We start from the raw sequence: 13,846 nt of genomic DNA, 5'->3' as shown, positions 1-13,846 counted from the left end.
TACTCCTAAGTGCCCTGCGTCACCCCTGTCACGGGTGCGGCTCCTCGCAGGGTTCTCTGCAGATAGAAGGGGTGCCCAGGCGGGGGGCTCGGGTGTCGGTTCCCGGTGGGTTGTCAGGGTGGGTGCCCGGTGGGTGCTGGGGTGGGATCAGTACTGGGTGGGTACTGGGTGGTGTCGATGCACGGGGTGCGTTCCGGGGTGGGTGCCGGCAGATGCCGGTGCGCCGGGTGGATACCGGGATGGATAACGGGGATGGGTACCGGGGTGCCGATGTCCGGAGATGCCGGTGCGCCGGGTGGGTACTGGGATGGGTACCGAGCTGGGTATCGCATTGGGTACCGGGGGTGTTCAGGGGGCTGCCGATGCGCCGGGTCGGTACCGCCTGGCGGCTGAGTACAGGGGTTCCGATGCTGGGCACCGGGCTGGGGGGTGCCGATGTGCCGGGGTGAGTCCCGGGCTGGGCACCGGGGTGGTTTCCTGAGATGCCGGTGGGAGAGTGGGTGCAGGAGGCCCCGCTCTCCTCCTACAAGTCCCACAAGCCCCTCCGGGCGGCCCAGGACTACATCTCCCAGCCTGCCGGCCCAGTCCGTCCCCCCCTTCCCCCCCGCCCCGCGCGGCACGGCACGGCTCCGCACAGCGCGGAGGGCGGTGGCGGCGGGGCCCGGGTGAGCCCGGCGGCGGGGCCATGCCGGAGCTGAGCCAGGTACCGCGGCGGAGAGCGGGCCCGAGGCGGGGGATGCGGGCACGGCCCGGCTCGGCTCGGGATGCCGGTCCCGGGGAGGCGGCGGGGAAAGCGGGCGGACGCGGGGGAGCCCGCCCGGGAGCTGCCCCGCTGCTGCGGGCTGGTCCCGGTGCTGGGAGCTGACCTCGGGCAGCACCCCCACGGGATGCGTTGGGTTCATTCCCGCTGTGGTAGTCCCGGTTGCTGGTCCCGGGGCTGGGTGCAGGTCTCGGGGCTGGGAGTATCCCCCCGGGGTGCAGTGGGTGCTGAACAGCCCTGGGAGGATGTGCTGTCCCCTGTCCGGGGTGTAGGTCCGGGTTCTGGGTGCTGCTCCCTGTGCTGGGTGCTGCTGCCGGGAGCGTCCACCCGGGTTGCATTGGGTTCGGACCCAGGAGGTTCCGCTGGTCCGGAATGCTGGCCCGGGCCCTGCGGTGCGGTGTCCAGGGAGCGTGTGCTGGCCCCAGCCGCGGTGTGCAGCTCGGGGAGCAGCTCCAGGGTGCTGCCCGGGCAGGATGTGCTCGCCCCGGGGAGGATGCTGGCCCTAGCAGGGCTGTCGGGGCTGATGGAGCTGCTCCCTTCCAGCCGTGTGCCCTGGGATCTTGAGGGCAGAACCGGGGACCAGGGTGGGAGGGCTGGCTGCGAGTGGCCCCAGTCCCCACGAGTGCCAGTGTGCAAGGTCCCTCAGCAGCAGTGTGACACATGGCTGCGTGACACACGGCATCCATTGCATGGGTAGTGGCAGCCAGGATTTCGCAAACAGCTTGAGCGTCCCTGGGGACAGGGTAGAAAACTGTGTCACCGAACAGGGGATGTCCTTTGCCTGCTTCTTTGTGTGTGTGGGGCCACTAAGGCGGGCACTGGTGTGAGATCGGTGTGCGTGTCCCATTGTTTCAGGGTGTTTCCCTGGCTGAAGCACGGCTGCCAGAGGGGGATTGACACCGGAGCCCGTATTTCAGGGCCTGGCGATTCAAGGGGTCCCCACATATTCCGGGGGTTTGAGTGCTGCTGGCGCAGGGGGAAGGCAAGATTAGCTCAGGCTCCAGCTGCAGAGTCAGAGCACCTATTCCAAAGCTCCCAAATATTTCCCTAGAGTGAGGGCTTCCATAGCAGCTGGAAAATACTGGGGGGAGGATGGCACTTGGGCAGCGTGCAGGCTCAGACTGGAGGAAGGGCCACGTCCCCGCCTGCTGCCAACAATCATAAAACGTGTCTGGGGGAAACCAAATCACACCAAGCCCCAAAACTTGCTGAGCCTCCCTCCGGGAAGCCGTGTGGGCTCTGAGCTGGTGAAGGCAGTTTTGCCTAGGAAAAGGCTCTCCTTTTTGCTAGGAAAGGCTCCCCTTTTTGCTAGGAAAGGCTCTCCTTTTCCTAGCCCTTAGCAGCCGCCCCGGCCACACCGTGGCCAAGGCGGTGAGCGCCAACGGGAAGTTCCTCAACGCTTTGAGCTTGCTTTTCCCTTTCTTCCCTTTTCTTCCCCTTCTGTCAGAAGCAGAAGTCACGGCCTCAGCAGGGAGGGTTGCGCTGGGGGGTGCCTTGCCCGCCGCCCCCCCCCGTGCCCGTCTGTCTGTCCGTCTGTCTGTCTGTCCGTCTGTCCCCATCTGGCAGCGACAGCGGCCCCGCTGCCGGTTGTGTGCGGCAGCTGCCTGTCCAAAGCGCTTCCCTCTCCTGCGAGGAGCTCATGGCGGTTCTTGGGAACGGCGGGGCGCGCTCCGCTCGCCGCCCACGCCTCGCCGGCGCCGGAGGCAGGCGGGGAGAGCGGGCAGGGAGAGCCCCGGCTGCCGCATGCTGCGGGAACGCTTGAATTTTCGTGCCCAAACAAGCTCCAAACTGCCGCTTTTTGGGCAAAGGCCCCGATGGCGCGGAGGGCTCGGTGGTTTTGCTGCGGGGTCTCGGCACGCCGGATGCCGCCCAGTTTGGCACGCCGAGGTCCCGGCAGCTCGATGGCTTTCATCTCTTCCCGTTGCATTTCATTTTTGCACGATTGCAAGCTGTTAATTGCTCTCCAGTGGCTCGGCCGGCCTCAGTGCTTCTTCATGAGCCAGGATTTATCAGAGCCTGCCTGACCCCTCTGGGCTGGGATGTGATGGGAGAGGCTGGGAACCTCCACTCCCTGCCCCGTTGGGCTCTGCTTTGTTTGGAAAGTGCAAGTCATTTGGGTCCCAGCTCCAAGGCAAAGTTCCCAAAGATACCCCCGAAACTGCACATGGATGAGTGGTGAATGTATAAGAATTTATGTGTGTGTGTGTGTGTGTGTGTGTGTGTGTGTGTGTGATGTATAGATTTTTTTCTTTATGGGATGGATAGTTCAGTGTTTGAGCTCCAAAATAACAACAGTCACTTTGCTCCGGGTGCAACCGTGTCCCCAGCAAAGGACTTTTGATCTGCAGCAGTAATTGGGCCACTTAGGAAGCTGCAAATGCTCCCCCTTCTCCCCAGGTGTCTGAGCAGAGCCCCAGCTTGTGGAGAGAAGTCAGGGGCTCTCGCCAGTGGAACAGCTCTAATTTTACATTTAATGGGAGTTCTTGGCTGTTACTAGGCTGTGCTGGGATTGATGCCCTCCGGCCTGGGGAGCCTTTCGTAACTTCCTTGTGATGAAATCTCATAGGTGCAATTTCCCTAACGAGTTCGATGTCCTCTCAGTGCTGCCTGCAGGCAGAGCAAACCAGGGTGGTTTTATGGGCCACCCGCAGCCTGTGCCGAGGTTGCAGTTCTGAGCTTGGGTTGCTCCCCAGGGGAGAGAGGGCAGCTGTGGGTACAGCGCCCATCAACCAGCCCTCAAAAGCCAAAGGAGAACCTTTGGTTTTCCACCACCTCCGATCCTCAGTGCAGGTGAGACCAAGGGAGGAAGACAGGAAAGTGCAGGGCCCGTGTCCCAGCTCGCCTTCCCCAGGCACAGGGCCACAGCCGGCAGCGGCGCCTCCTGCTGCAGCATCCGCCTGTCCTGCACTCCTGCACATATTTTCCTGGTGAGGCATCAGGCATGAACCCTAATGGGTCCAGGCTGGTAAAAACATCAGCAGTGTGGAGGGGAAGTGGCTCCTTCCCAGCAGCGGGGAGGCTCAGGGTGCTGCCGGCAGCTCCGGATGCTGGTGGTGACAGGAGAGCAGGGGCCCTGCCCCTTCTTCTGGGGAGTGTGGCTGTCTGTGGTATGGCCACGTCTTCACAGGCAGCTGAGGCTGCAGGGAGACTGGTTCAAGGGTGTCTGTGGGGTGCATCCCTGCTGTAGCAGGCAGACCCTGCTGACCCCAGGCTGCAGCTGTGGGAGGGTGAGGCAGAAATGTGGCCAGCAGTGGGAAGCTGGCTCCCCATGGGAGCAGATGGCTTTGCATAGGGAGCTGGGGTAAAGATGGGAGAGAGGAGCCAGCAGTGGTGGGTGGCAAGCCCCAGTCTCTGCCTCCTCTGTTCTGCTGGGTTGGTTGGACAAACCTGGCTGCTCAGTGGGACTCAGCTTGGTGGCACCTGGTGTGGTGGTGCTTGACCCGGGGTTCAGTGGTACCCAGCTGTGTGATACCTGAGCTGCTGGTACTTGAGTTGGTGCAAACTGAGGCAAACTGGGGGTTCTGGGGTGGGTGTTTGAGGTGCAGAGCAGCTGGGCTGTCTCTCAGTTCTGCAGGCATTCAGGATCTGTGGGGGAGATTTCCGCTCTCTTCCCTGCCTGTCCTGCCTCAAGGAGGGAGCTGCTGCTCCTGGCACAGAGAGCTGAGCATGACAAGGCTGAGCTGTGAGCATGGCCTTGGGCTTTTCAACACCCCTGGAGTGCAGGGTCCCTTGTTCCCCCTGGGGAGACCCAGAATAGCTGGCAGAGGGTGGGGGAAATGGCACTGGAGAATGCTCAGGGACATCAGCCACACAGGCTGGTACAGGTGGCTGGGTAGTCCCAATGGGAATGTGAGCTGCAGGGATGAGCATCTGCCTTGGCTGCTTCTGCCATTGTGAGTTTTGGGGGAAGAGTGCCCACCCAGCATTGCCCCATCAAGCAGCACAGGGTGCTCAAGCTGGTGCAATTCCCTGAGGGTCACACTGTGGTTGAACCAAGGGGTTTGGAATGCTGCTGGACAGTCCCTGCAGGCCCATCTACCAGCAAGGGTGGGAGCATTCAATTCTGTTTTCCCACTTCTGGCGTTCCCCTGCGCCCCTAAATCCCATAGGAGATGGCCTCAGCATGGCTGGCTCCATCCCAGCTCTGTGCTGGAGATTTGGCCTCCACGCTTTTTCCTGGCCCTATCCCAGCACTGAGGGATGAGCCCGAAATAACCCCTCTGGAGGCCAGACAAAAGGAGAGGCTGGAATTGCTGCCATTGGCAGTCAGGGGTGCGAGTAGGGTTTAAAACATGGGAAACCCAATTAACTTGGCTCCATTAGCTGATTGAGCTGCCTGATAGGAGTATGATTAATTAAAAGGATGAAGAATTACTTACCAGGTCCTCGTTGCTGTTGGGATGTGGTGATGGCTTAATGCACGAAATTGGCTTCTTCCCTTAATACCTGGTGCTTGTCTAGTGCCAGCCATCAGTTCTTCATGGCATCACCCCATGGCAGGGAGAAACCTCCTTGTGCCAGCACCAGGTCTGCTCCCTGCTCCCTCTCCCATCCAGCTTCCAGGGAGGAAAAAAAAATTCAAGGGGAAAAAATAATCCCTCTAGATGGGTGAAGCAGAAAAGGATCTTCTTAATTAACTGCACTTTTCTCGCCAAGCCTTGGTTTGGCTTTGGAAGGCCAGTGATGCAGAGGGACAGGCTGTGGGCCCTGCCCGTGCTGCCCCCGGCGGTTCCCGCGCGCTGCTCCCAGCTAACGCGAGCTGACGGCCCCACGGAGGCAAACGGCTCCTCGCACTCTGCCCGGGGCCTGCAACCTCTGGCAGTGCTTGGGCCGTGGGCAAAAAGAAATTGGAATGGTTTTATGACTTTTTGTAGTAATCCTGCTCACTGAAGTTCTGCCTGAAACAAGGACAGGTCACCACTCGCTGTTTCAGTCTGGCATTGAAGGAGGTGGGGAAGACTCGACTCAGATCTGCTCCTTCCCTGCCAAAAAACCCAAAAAACCTAATTCTCAGGTTTTCCACCCATGGCATACATGCCGGTCCAGCCCAAGGGGGGCCCTGTGTGCTTCCCCCTCCTCCACCTGCAAGAGCCATGCACCACTCTAATACCCAGTCAATGGTTTGGTGGTGGCAGAAGTGATGTCTCTGCACAGGGACCATGGGATGAGTAGCACCTGGTCACACAGGGTGGCATTTCCCAAAGACTCCTGGGGGAATTTTCAGACCATTCATCCCTGGGAAGAGCAGCAGCCAGTGCAGACAGTGGTGCCACTGCTCCTCCACTCCCCTTCTCTCCTTGCCCCAAACACTGTGACATCCCATCTCCCAGTGATGGCTCCCTCCTTTGCCCACCCTGCCATTTACTGGCACGGAAATTCATGCCAACAACCCCAGGATAGCTTAGAAATGATCAAACAAAGCCAACAAGACCTGGAGATGCTGAGTGGGGATGTTTCGAAGGTGTTTTGTCTGACAGGGAAGGGGCAGGCATCCTCCAGGCCCTGGGGCTGTCGGTCGCATCGCTCCAGCATTCATCCTGAAATGAAAGATTATATGATTGGAAAAAACCATCCACCTGTAAAAGCAGCAGAGCAATTTGCCAGGACCTTTTAATAGCCTCGCTTCATTATCTCCTGCAATCAAAAAGAAACTTGTGTTTGATGAGTACATGGTCCTCAGGAGGCAATTTAGGATCCTGGGGATGAAATTGGGAATGGAATGGTATTTAGTGGCATTGATGAGTTGCCAAGCTTGCTCACCACAGAAGAAATCCTGAAATCCCTTATTAGTTCAAGAAGGAAACATCCAAATCTGGTGCAAAAAGCTCCTGTAAGTGGGGTTTTATTTGTGGAGGTGGCTTGGATTAGGATTGGGCAGGGAGGGCATGGATATTGCTGGGGTATGTTTGCCTGTGTGGGTGCCCTGTCCCTGCTGGGGGCTGTAAGGACCAGTGCATATGGAAATAGCCGCCAGCTCCTGCTAGGAAAATGATGACTCAAACCAGCCACTGGGATTTAAGGCTTCTTTTACCGCATATGAGCAGGGCTGGAGGGGGCTTTCCTCCCCCTCTGTGGTTGGGGGCAGCTCCAGGAGGCCCCAGGATGGGGGCCAGACAAACTGTGCTCCAGATGGTGTCCGGGCTGGGATGTATCAGGCAGGACCAGGCTGGGCTGGGGAGCCGGAAAGGGATTTTCCCCCTTTCACCAGGAACAAAAATAACACAAGCACGTGATAGCTCATTTCCTTTAGCCTTTAAAAAGCCTCGTGGGATGGTAAGCAGCGGGAGCAGGGGAGGGGGATCAGCCCATCCTGCTTGGTGGCCCTGCCATATTATAGCTGAAGAAAGCCCCAAAATTGACTTTTACCTACGAATCTTTCCAGCGTTTTGCGTCTGGGGGTGGGGGGTGTTATAGCTTTTTACTGGCTTTATTCCAAACTCCCTAAATGCGAAAACCCTCTGTTTAACAACCACCCTGCTTTTTCTGCTGGCAGCAGCCCAAGGAACTGATTGCAGTCGCTGCTGGCCATGCGTGTGCCATGTAGGCGTGTTAAAATTCCCTGCCAGAGCCCAGGAAAACACCTGAACCGGGATGTGCCTTCTGTTTTTGGCTCTTTCCTTTAAAGACTGTCCCCACTTGAACAAATATTTGACAGGGGATTAATGGTTTGGGCAGGAGGTGTCCGTGCTTGGCAGTGCAATGGGCTGGGGGAGCCTTTGGGGTCCATGTTATCCCCATCCCAACAAGGTTTTTGGGGGCTTAGCAGTCTATTCCTGGAAAGCAAGCCAGCGTTTTCCAGGAGATGTTTTTTTCTAGGGAAGAAGCATCGTAGTGCCTGCCAGCTCCTAATTAGTACTGCCGGCCTCGGCACTGGCTTAATTGGGGCCAGGGCTGAGCCGTGGAGGTGATGCCTCTGCTGGGTTTTGCCTCGGGGCGGGGTCACCCCCTCCCCAAAAAGGCCTGGAGAGTAGGTCATGTCTCCAAACCCCTGGGATTCTGGATCCTACTCCAGCTCAGTGACTGTGTTAAAAGGGGATTTTCAGCCTTTCTTTCCTTTTTTTTTTTTTTTTTTTTTTTTGCCTTGGCCAAGGAGCGCTGTCTGGCTTTGCCTACCCCCCTGCTCGGGGGGCTTGGCCGCTCCTCCCGCCCCTCCCCGGGCGCAGGCGCCAGCCCCTCTGCCCTGGCTATTTTTACCCGCCAGGATCACGAGCGAGCAAGTGACCTTCCCCAAGGGACGCTGCCCCTCGGGGGGGACAGTCCCAGTGTCGGTGCCCGGGGTGCCCGTCAGGCTGCGGAGCGGCTGTTTCCCGGCTGTCTCGGCGGCGGCGGCAGCCGGCGAGGAGGGTTTTGGAGGGGCTGCTTATGGCGTGATAGAGAAGGAGAATTTAGCCTACAGAAAGGAGCCGCTTGTTCGGCTCTGGAGGCGAGTTCATGGCTGAGCCTTTGTCTGGCAAAGACAGGGAGGGCACAGTCCGGGAGCTGCTGCGAGTTCCCCAGGCGCGGATAGCGATGCCGGCATCTCAGCTCCCTGCGCCTGCTTGTCCCCTTCGGGTACGGCTCGTACCCTGCATCCCCGTACCTGGGACGGGCTTGGAGGCATTTTGGGGCGTTAAGTGGGGAATAAAGTCCTCAGCCCCCAGCAGCCTCCGCCTGCTCGGCGCAGCCCCCCTCTGCTGTCTGGATCGCCACCCCTTGACGCGCCGTCCCCTTCTTCCCGCTCCAGGCCGGTGTCGTGGTGGCCGTGTTCCCGAGCCAGCGGCTGAGGGCAGCGTGCCAGCGGATCAGCTAAACCCCGGGGATGATGAGCACCGTCGCAGCTGAGCGCCAGCCGGGGCCGGGACCTGGAGGAGCCGCCGGGGCGCGGTGCCGCGGCTGAGGCCGGCTCGCCGAGCTGTGCCGGACCCCTCAGCAGATGCTCCCTGCCTGGCACGCGGAGCCACCGGGGGCCCTCTCCGCGGCCGGACAACGCGGATGGAAAGCTGCAGCCCAGCAGGTAGGAGCCCGGTGCGGTGGGTCATGGGAGGTTCTACATCCCCCTCCCCACACCGCCGCCGCAGGGAGTTACAGCGCTCGTTCCTGCAGGGAGCCTCGCTGGCCGGCTGACGCCCTCCCGCGCCCTATGCCCGCGCCCTATGCCGGAGCGGGCGCCGTCCCCGGCTCAGCCACCCGACGACCATGAAGTGCTCGTTGCGCTTCTGCTTCCTCTCGACCGCCTTCCTGCTCGTCTTCGTCATGTCCCTCCTCTTCACCTACTCCCACCACAGCATCGCCTACCTGGACCCCGGCGGGCTGGGCGGCATCCACCGGGTGAAGCTGGTGCCTGGCTATGCCGGGATGCAGCGGCTCAGCAAAGGGGGGCCATACCCTCGGGGCTGCTCCTGCCGCCGCTGCCCCGCCGAGGAGCCGGGAGCCACCGACTGGTTTGATGGGCGCTATGATGGCACCGTGTCCCCAGTGTGGACCAAGGAGAACATGGACCTACCGCCCGACGTCCAGAGGTGGTGGATGGTGAGCACAGGGGCGAGAGTGCCACAGTGTGCTCTGGCACGGGGGCACAGATTTCCCCTCCACCAGGGAGGGGGTGCTGGCTGATTCCCCCCTGCCTACCTTCCCTCCTTGCAGATGCTGCAGCCCCAGTTCAAGTCCCACAACACCCACGAGGTCCTGAGCAAGCTCTTCCAGATCGTGCCGGGCGAGGATCCGTACCGCTCCCGTGACCCACGCCGCTGCCGCCGCTGCGCCGTGGTTGGGAACTCAGGCAACCTGCGCGGCTCCGGTTACGGCCCGGAAATCGACGGGCATGACTTCGTGATGCGGTGAGAGCCAGAGAGCACTGCCAGGGCTCTGCCCACTCGGGCACACAGAGACATGGGGTGATGCTGGCACCACCGGGTGCTGGGACGAGTGGGAGTGAGTCCAGCCTTTCCCTCTCCCCTGGGCGGGAAACTGCTGCTTGGCAGCATTCAACAGCTTGTGGGGATCACCCGTGTCATCTGCAAGGCAGGGGGCATTGGGACAGTGGTGCCATCCTCCCTGCTCTCTCCCCAGGATGAACCAGGCCCCCACGGTGGGCTTTGAGGGCGATGTGGGTGGTCGGACCACACACCACTTCATGTATCCCGAGAGTGCCAAGAACCTGCCCGCCAATGTCAGCTTTGTGCTCGTGCCCTTCAAAACGCTGGACCTGCTCTGGATCGCCAGTGCCCTCTCCACTGGCCAGATCAGGTTGTAAGTACCCAGTGGGCACTGGCAGCACCATGCTGGTGGCTCACCTAGCTCGAGGACAGCTCCCTTGGGAGTAGTGGGCATTCATTGGTTCCTCCCTCCAAGAGCCCCCCTTGGCAACTCAGGCTGGAGCTGGGGGCATGGGACCCCCAAGAACTCAGCTGCCTCTCCACTCTTTTCCCAGCACATACGCACCTGTGAAGCCTTTTCTGCGTGTGGACAAAGAAAAGGTATGTGGAGTGCACTGCCAGGAGCACCTGTATGGCCTCTGTCACCTCATCATTCCCCAGGGCTCCCAGTGCTCCTTCACGGGGTCCTGGTGCCAAAGGACCATGGCTGGGACTCCTCTGCTTACCCTGGTCTATCGTCCCAGGTGCAGATCTACAATCCTGCCTTCTTCAAGTACATCCACGACCGTTGGACGGAACACCACGGGCGCTACCCCTCCACTGGCATGCTGGTGCTCTTCTTTGCCCTCCATGTCTGCGATGAGGTGGGTGATGTCTCTTTCAGCTGGCATGGAGCGGGTTTGCTGAAGTCATGAACCTTGCAGGGTTAAGGAAGGAGGTGGAATTCTTTGGGTCAAACTGCAGCAGTCACTATGGTTGCCTGACACCGCAGTGATGGGCATCCTTGAGGGGTGGGAAGGCTGTGCAGGAGGATGGGCACCTTTGAAAATCACCCCAGCAGTGCAGGGGTTGCTGAGACAAGCGTGTCCCAGCCTGGTGGGGGGTTCTGGCTCACTCCCTCCCTTGCTACGGCAGGTGAACGTCTTTGGGTTCGGTGCTGACAGCCGGGGGAACTGGCACCACTACTGGGAGAACAACCGCTACGCCGGCGAGTTCAGGAAGACGGGGGTGCACGATGCTGACTTCGAGGCACACATCATTGACATGCTGGCCAAAACCAGCAAGATCGAGGTTTACCGGGGAAACTGAGGGCTGAGTCTCTGGCTTCCTGCTCCAGCAGGTCCTGCTGCCTGCAGAGACAGAGGGTGAGGGACTCCCTGGTGGGCTCAGGCAACGAGCACGTATGGGTAGCGCAGTTCTGCATTGCTGACAGCCACCGTGGTGGCATTTGGTGCCTCCAGCAGCCAATCAGGTTCAGAGCTAAAGGAGACTTTTTGCTTTTTTTTTAATTATTATTATTATTATTATTAAGAAACCCAGCTGAGAAAGGATTTATAAACACAATCAGTGACTGACCAGGCGGCAGGGGTGGCCGCCTTGCATCTCTCTACAGTCGAACCAAATGCTGCTCTTTTTAAAAGAAGACAACCCCCCCTGCCCCGAAGCCGTGTGACTTTGGGGAGCCCCTCGAGCATCATGTCCAGGCCGAGGGGGCTGAGGGAGCTGTGGCGGCTGCGCAGCCTCACCAGTGGAACCAGCTGCTTTTTTCCTTTATTTTGGTATTTTTCTTTTACCCCTCCTGGGGCACCCGATGCCGTCGTTTCTCCAGGGAAGGCTTCTGGTACAGAGGCAGGTCCCAGCACACAGATCCACGGTGGGGAGCCAGAAGCTTCGGGAAGCCGACCACTGCCTATGCTCCGCTGCAGGCTGGCAACTGCTGGCACAGCTGTGCAGGGAGATGAAGAGGAATCTCAGCTTTGGGGTGCAGCATCCCCGCTCTTCTACCTGAGGACTGGGGAAGGGTAGAACAGATTTCAGGAATGACTGTACAGGAGGCAGCTAAGAAACCTACATGAGCAGCAGCCTGGTCACTCTTGCTGAGCTCTGCAGGCTGTTGTAGGATGCTCAAGGGGTTATGGGATGCAGCAGGGTCAAGGAGACAGGATTTCCTTGCTTTCAGGCTGGGAAGAAACAGATCAGAGATTAGCGGGTGAGTGAACTGCGCTTTTGTTTTTGTGTTGCTCTAAACAGCTCTGGTGAGAAGCTGAAATCCCAAAGTCTTTGCTCCTTTTGCCAGGGTGGCGCTTGGTTTACAGCAGTCTGGTACCGCTGGGGCCCTCAGGGTCCCCAGGGCTTCCTGGGCTGGACAGACATCCTATGACATGGGATGGGGAGATGCTGAAGGAAACTGCCTCCCCAGAGGTGTCAGTAAAACCACTTTCTTTAGGTCAATCAGGTGGTTTTTTTTTTTTTTTAAGAGATGCTGAAAAGCTCAAGAAAAAGGCAACCATGGAATAAGTCCCCCAGAGAGGGACCCTCTGCCTGCACAACCGGTGCTGAGAGTGGAGCAGGGGCTGTGGGGCAGTGCCTCTCTGGGGAAACTCTGCCCATGCTGCCTTGCTGGTTGCAATAGTTAATTTGAGGAACAATCACTGTAGGGTTTTTTGGGCTTGGAGATTTTTTTACCCTTTTGTATCTGGCTTTTCTGTAACAGCCTTACCTTACCTTTTTCTCCACTTTGCTTTGGTTGTTTTTCAGGGTTTTCTTTTATTTTTTTTGGGTTTCTCTTCAATTGTGAAACACAAGGGTGTGGGTTGGTCACCTGGAGCAGGCAAGTCAGCAGCCTCTGGGCTGGGAAAATTCAGCTTTTCTGTTCATAGGGATTTAAACTCCTGAGTTTTGTGGTGGGTTTTGGTCTGTAGAAGTGGAGCCGCCCTGGTGCAGGCAGCCCTGAGCCACAGGACACAGGCTGCTGCAAGCCCTGCCCTCCACCTTCCTGGGTGTTTTTTGCTGATTTTTTGTTTTGTGGCTTTTTTTTTATGGGGAAGAAAATTAAAAACCACAAAACCACGAGCAACAATGAGTGCCTTGACCATCTCCCATCGGTGACGCCTGGCTGTGCCCGTGCTGGCGGCAGGGACGTGGCCGATGTACCTGGCAGTTGTACCCACTTCCTTCCTCGCACCACACTGGATCTTAGCTGGGCAGCGCTGCTGGGAGAGAGGGACACATCCAGGCCACCACCCAGTGGCTAGAAAGGCCAAATCCAGTGTGATGAGGCTGGACCAGCTCCTGTTGCAGCTGAGCAGGGCCAGGCCTGACAATCACAGGGTGAGTGGCGACGCTGGGTACCAAACCCAGGTACCAAACCCTCCAGCAGCACAGTGCTGGCATCCAGCGTCAGGCGCACTTGCGGCTCCTGGCTGCCCTGACAGTATTGGTTTTTTTTTGCTAACTTCCTTCCCCTGCTCCCCTATTCTCTGTTGTTTTAATTATTATTATATTATTATTTTTTATTTAAGCTGTCCCACTAGGACTCGCGACCACTCGTGTCTCCCTGGCAGGGCGGCCGCAGGCAGGCGCGTGCTGCACGGCCGGCGCACCACTGTACTGTACATAGAGGAGCTGTAGGCACAGGCTACGGGCAGGGGGGCAGGCAGGGAGGAGGTGCCCAGGCTGGCCCACCTGGCAGAGGCTGTCTGCATCTCACAGTACCTGATCCGAGCACCTCCTGCCCCACTGGGAGAGGGAGAGACCAGTGCTCCGAGCTAGGGCTAGGAGCAAGGCAGGCAGCTTGGCCCGTAGCCTCTGTGTACGTGGGTACTTCTGCACACAACTGTCTTAAACCAACTGGTTTTTTTAAAGTCAATAAAAATCATGCATCAAATCTACTTGGTGGTTCTCTTCTGATAGCCCTGTCTACTGTGCCTTTGCCTGCACCCAAACCTGGGCATCGGTGGGGTCAGGAAAGAAGGGAAAGGGAATGAGAGGGCTGCTGGGCCATGAAGATGCTCTGCTCTCCCCTCCTCTCCTGGGCCAGACAGCAGCCCCCAGCTGTGGTTAACATCCCCTCTCGGGGGCAGGAGAAGGAACTGGCCCCGTGTCCAGCAGCAGAGCCTCAGCACAACCCCTCCAGCCTGAGCCCAGGAGCTGGTGATGCCACTGCTCACCCAGACCCCACATCCATGTCCCAACCACCCTGGACCCTAAAACAGAGGCTTTGGTCCCATGC

The 13,846-nt window shown here is 58.9% G+C and overlaps 1 protein-coding gene across 1 annotated transcript; it reads left to right on the top strand.

The window, feature by feature from the left end:
- The first annotated feature begins 608 nt into the window (after positions 1-608).
- Positions 609-13,505, top strand: ST3GAL2 (ST3 beta-galactoside alpha-2,3-sialyltransferase 2). The gene is made up of 8 exons (XM_030227460.2): positions 609-703; positions 8,484-8,753; positions 8,843-9,268; positions 9,383-9,576; positions 9,809-9,988; positions 10,170-10,215; positions 10,359-10,478; positions 10,750-13,505. Exons 3-8 carry the CDS (start codon positions 8,936-8,938, stop codon positions 10,921-10,923), a joined length of 1,047 nt encoding a protein of 348 aa, XP_030083320.1. The 5' UTR covers positions 609-703; positions 8,484-8,753; positions 8,843-8,935; the 3' UTR covers positions 10,924-13,505.
- The last annotated feature ends 341 nt before the right edge of the window (positions 13,506-13,846 follow it).

Source organism: Serinus canaria, chromosome 11, assembly GCF_022539315.1.
Source record: "Serinus canaria isolate serCan28SL12 chromosome 11, serCan2020, whole genome shotgun sequence".
Taxonomy (NCBI): domain Eukaryota; kingdom Metazoa; phylum Chordata; class Aves; order Passeriformes; family Fringillidae; genus Serinus; species Serinus canaria.
This window is presented reverse-complemented; position numbering and strand designations above follow the sequence as displayed.

Excerpts from the sequence above, each read along its gene's own strand:
- ST3GAL2 (XM_030227460.2), top strand. The coding sequence starts at position 8,936 with ATGAAGTGCTCGTTGCGCTTCTGCTTCCTCTCGACCGCCTTCCTGCTC. Across the intron at positions 9,577-9,808 it reads GGGCATGACTTCGTGATGCG|GATGAACCAGGCCCCCACGG; the intron begins GTGAGAGCCAGA and ends CTCTCTCCCCAG. Across the intron at positions 9,989-10,169 it reads TCCACTGGCCAGATCAGGTT|CACATACGCACCTGTGAAGC; the intron begins GTAAGTACCCAG and ends CTCTTTTCCCAG.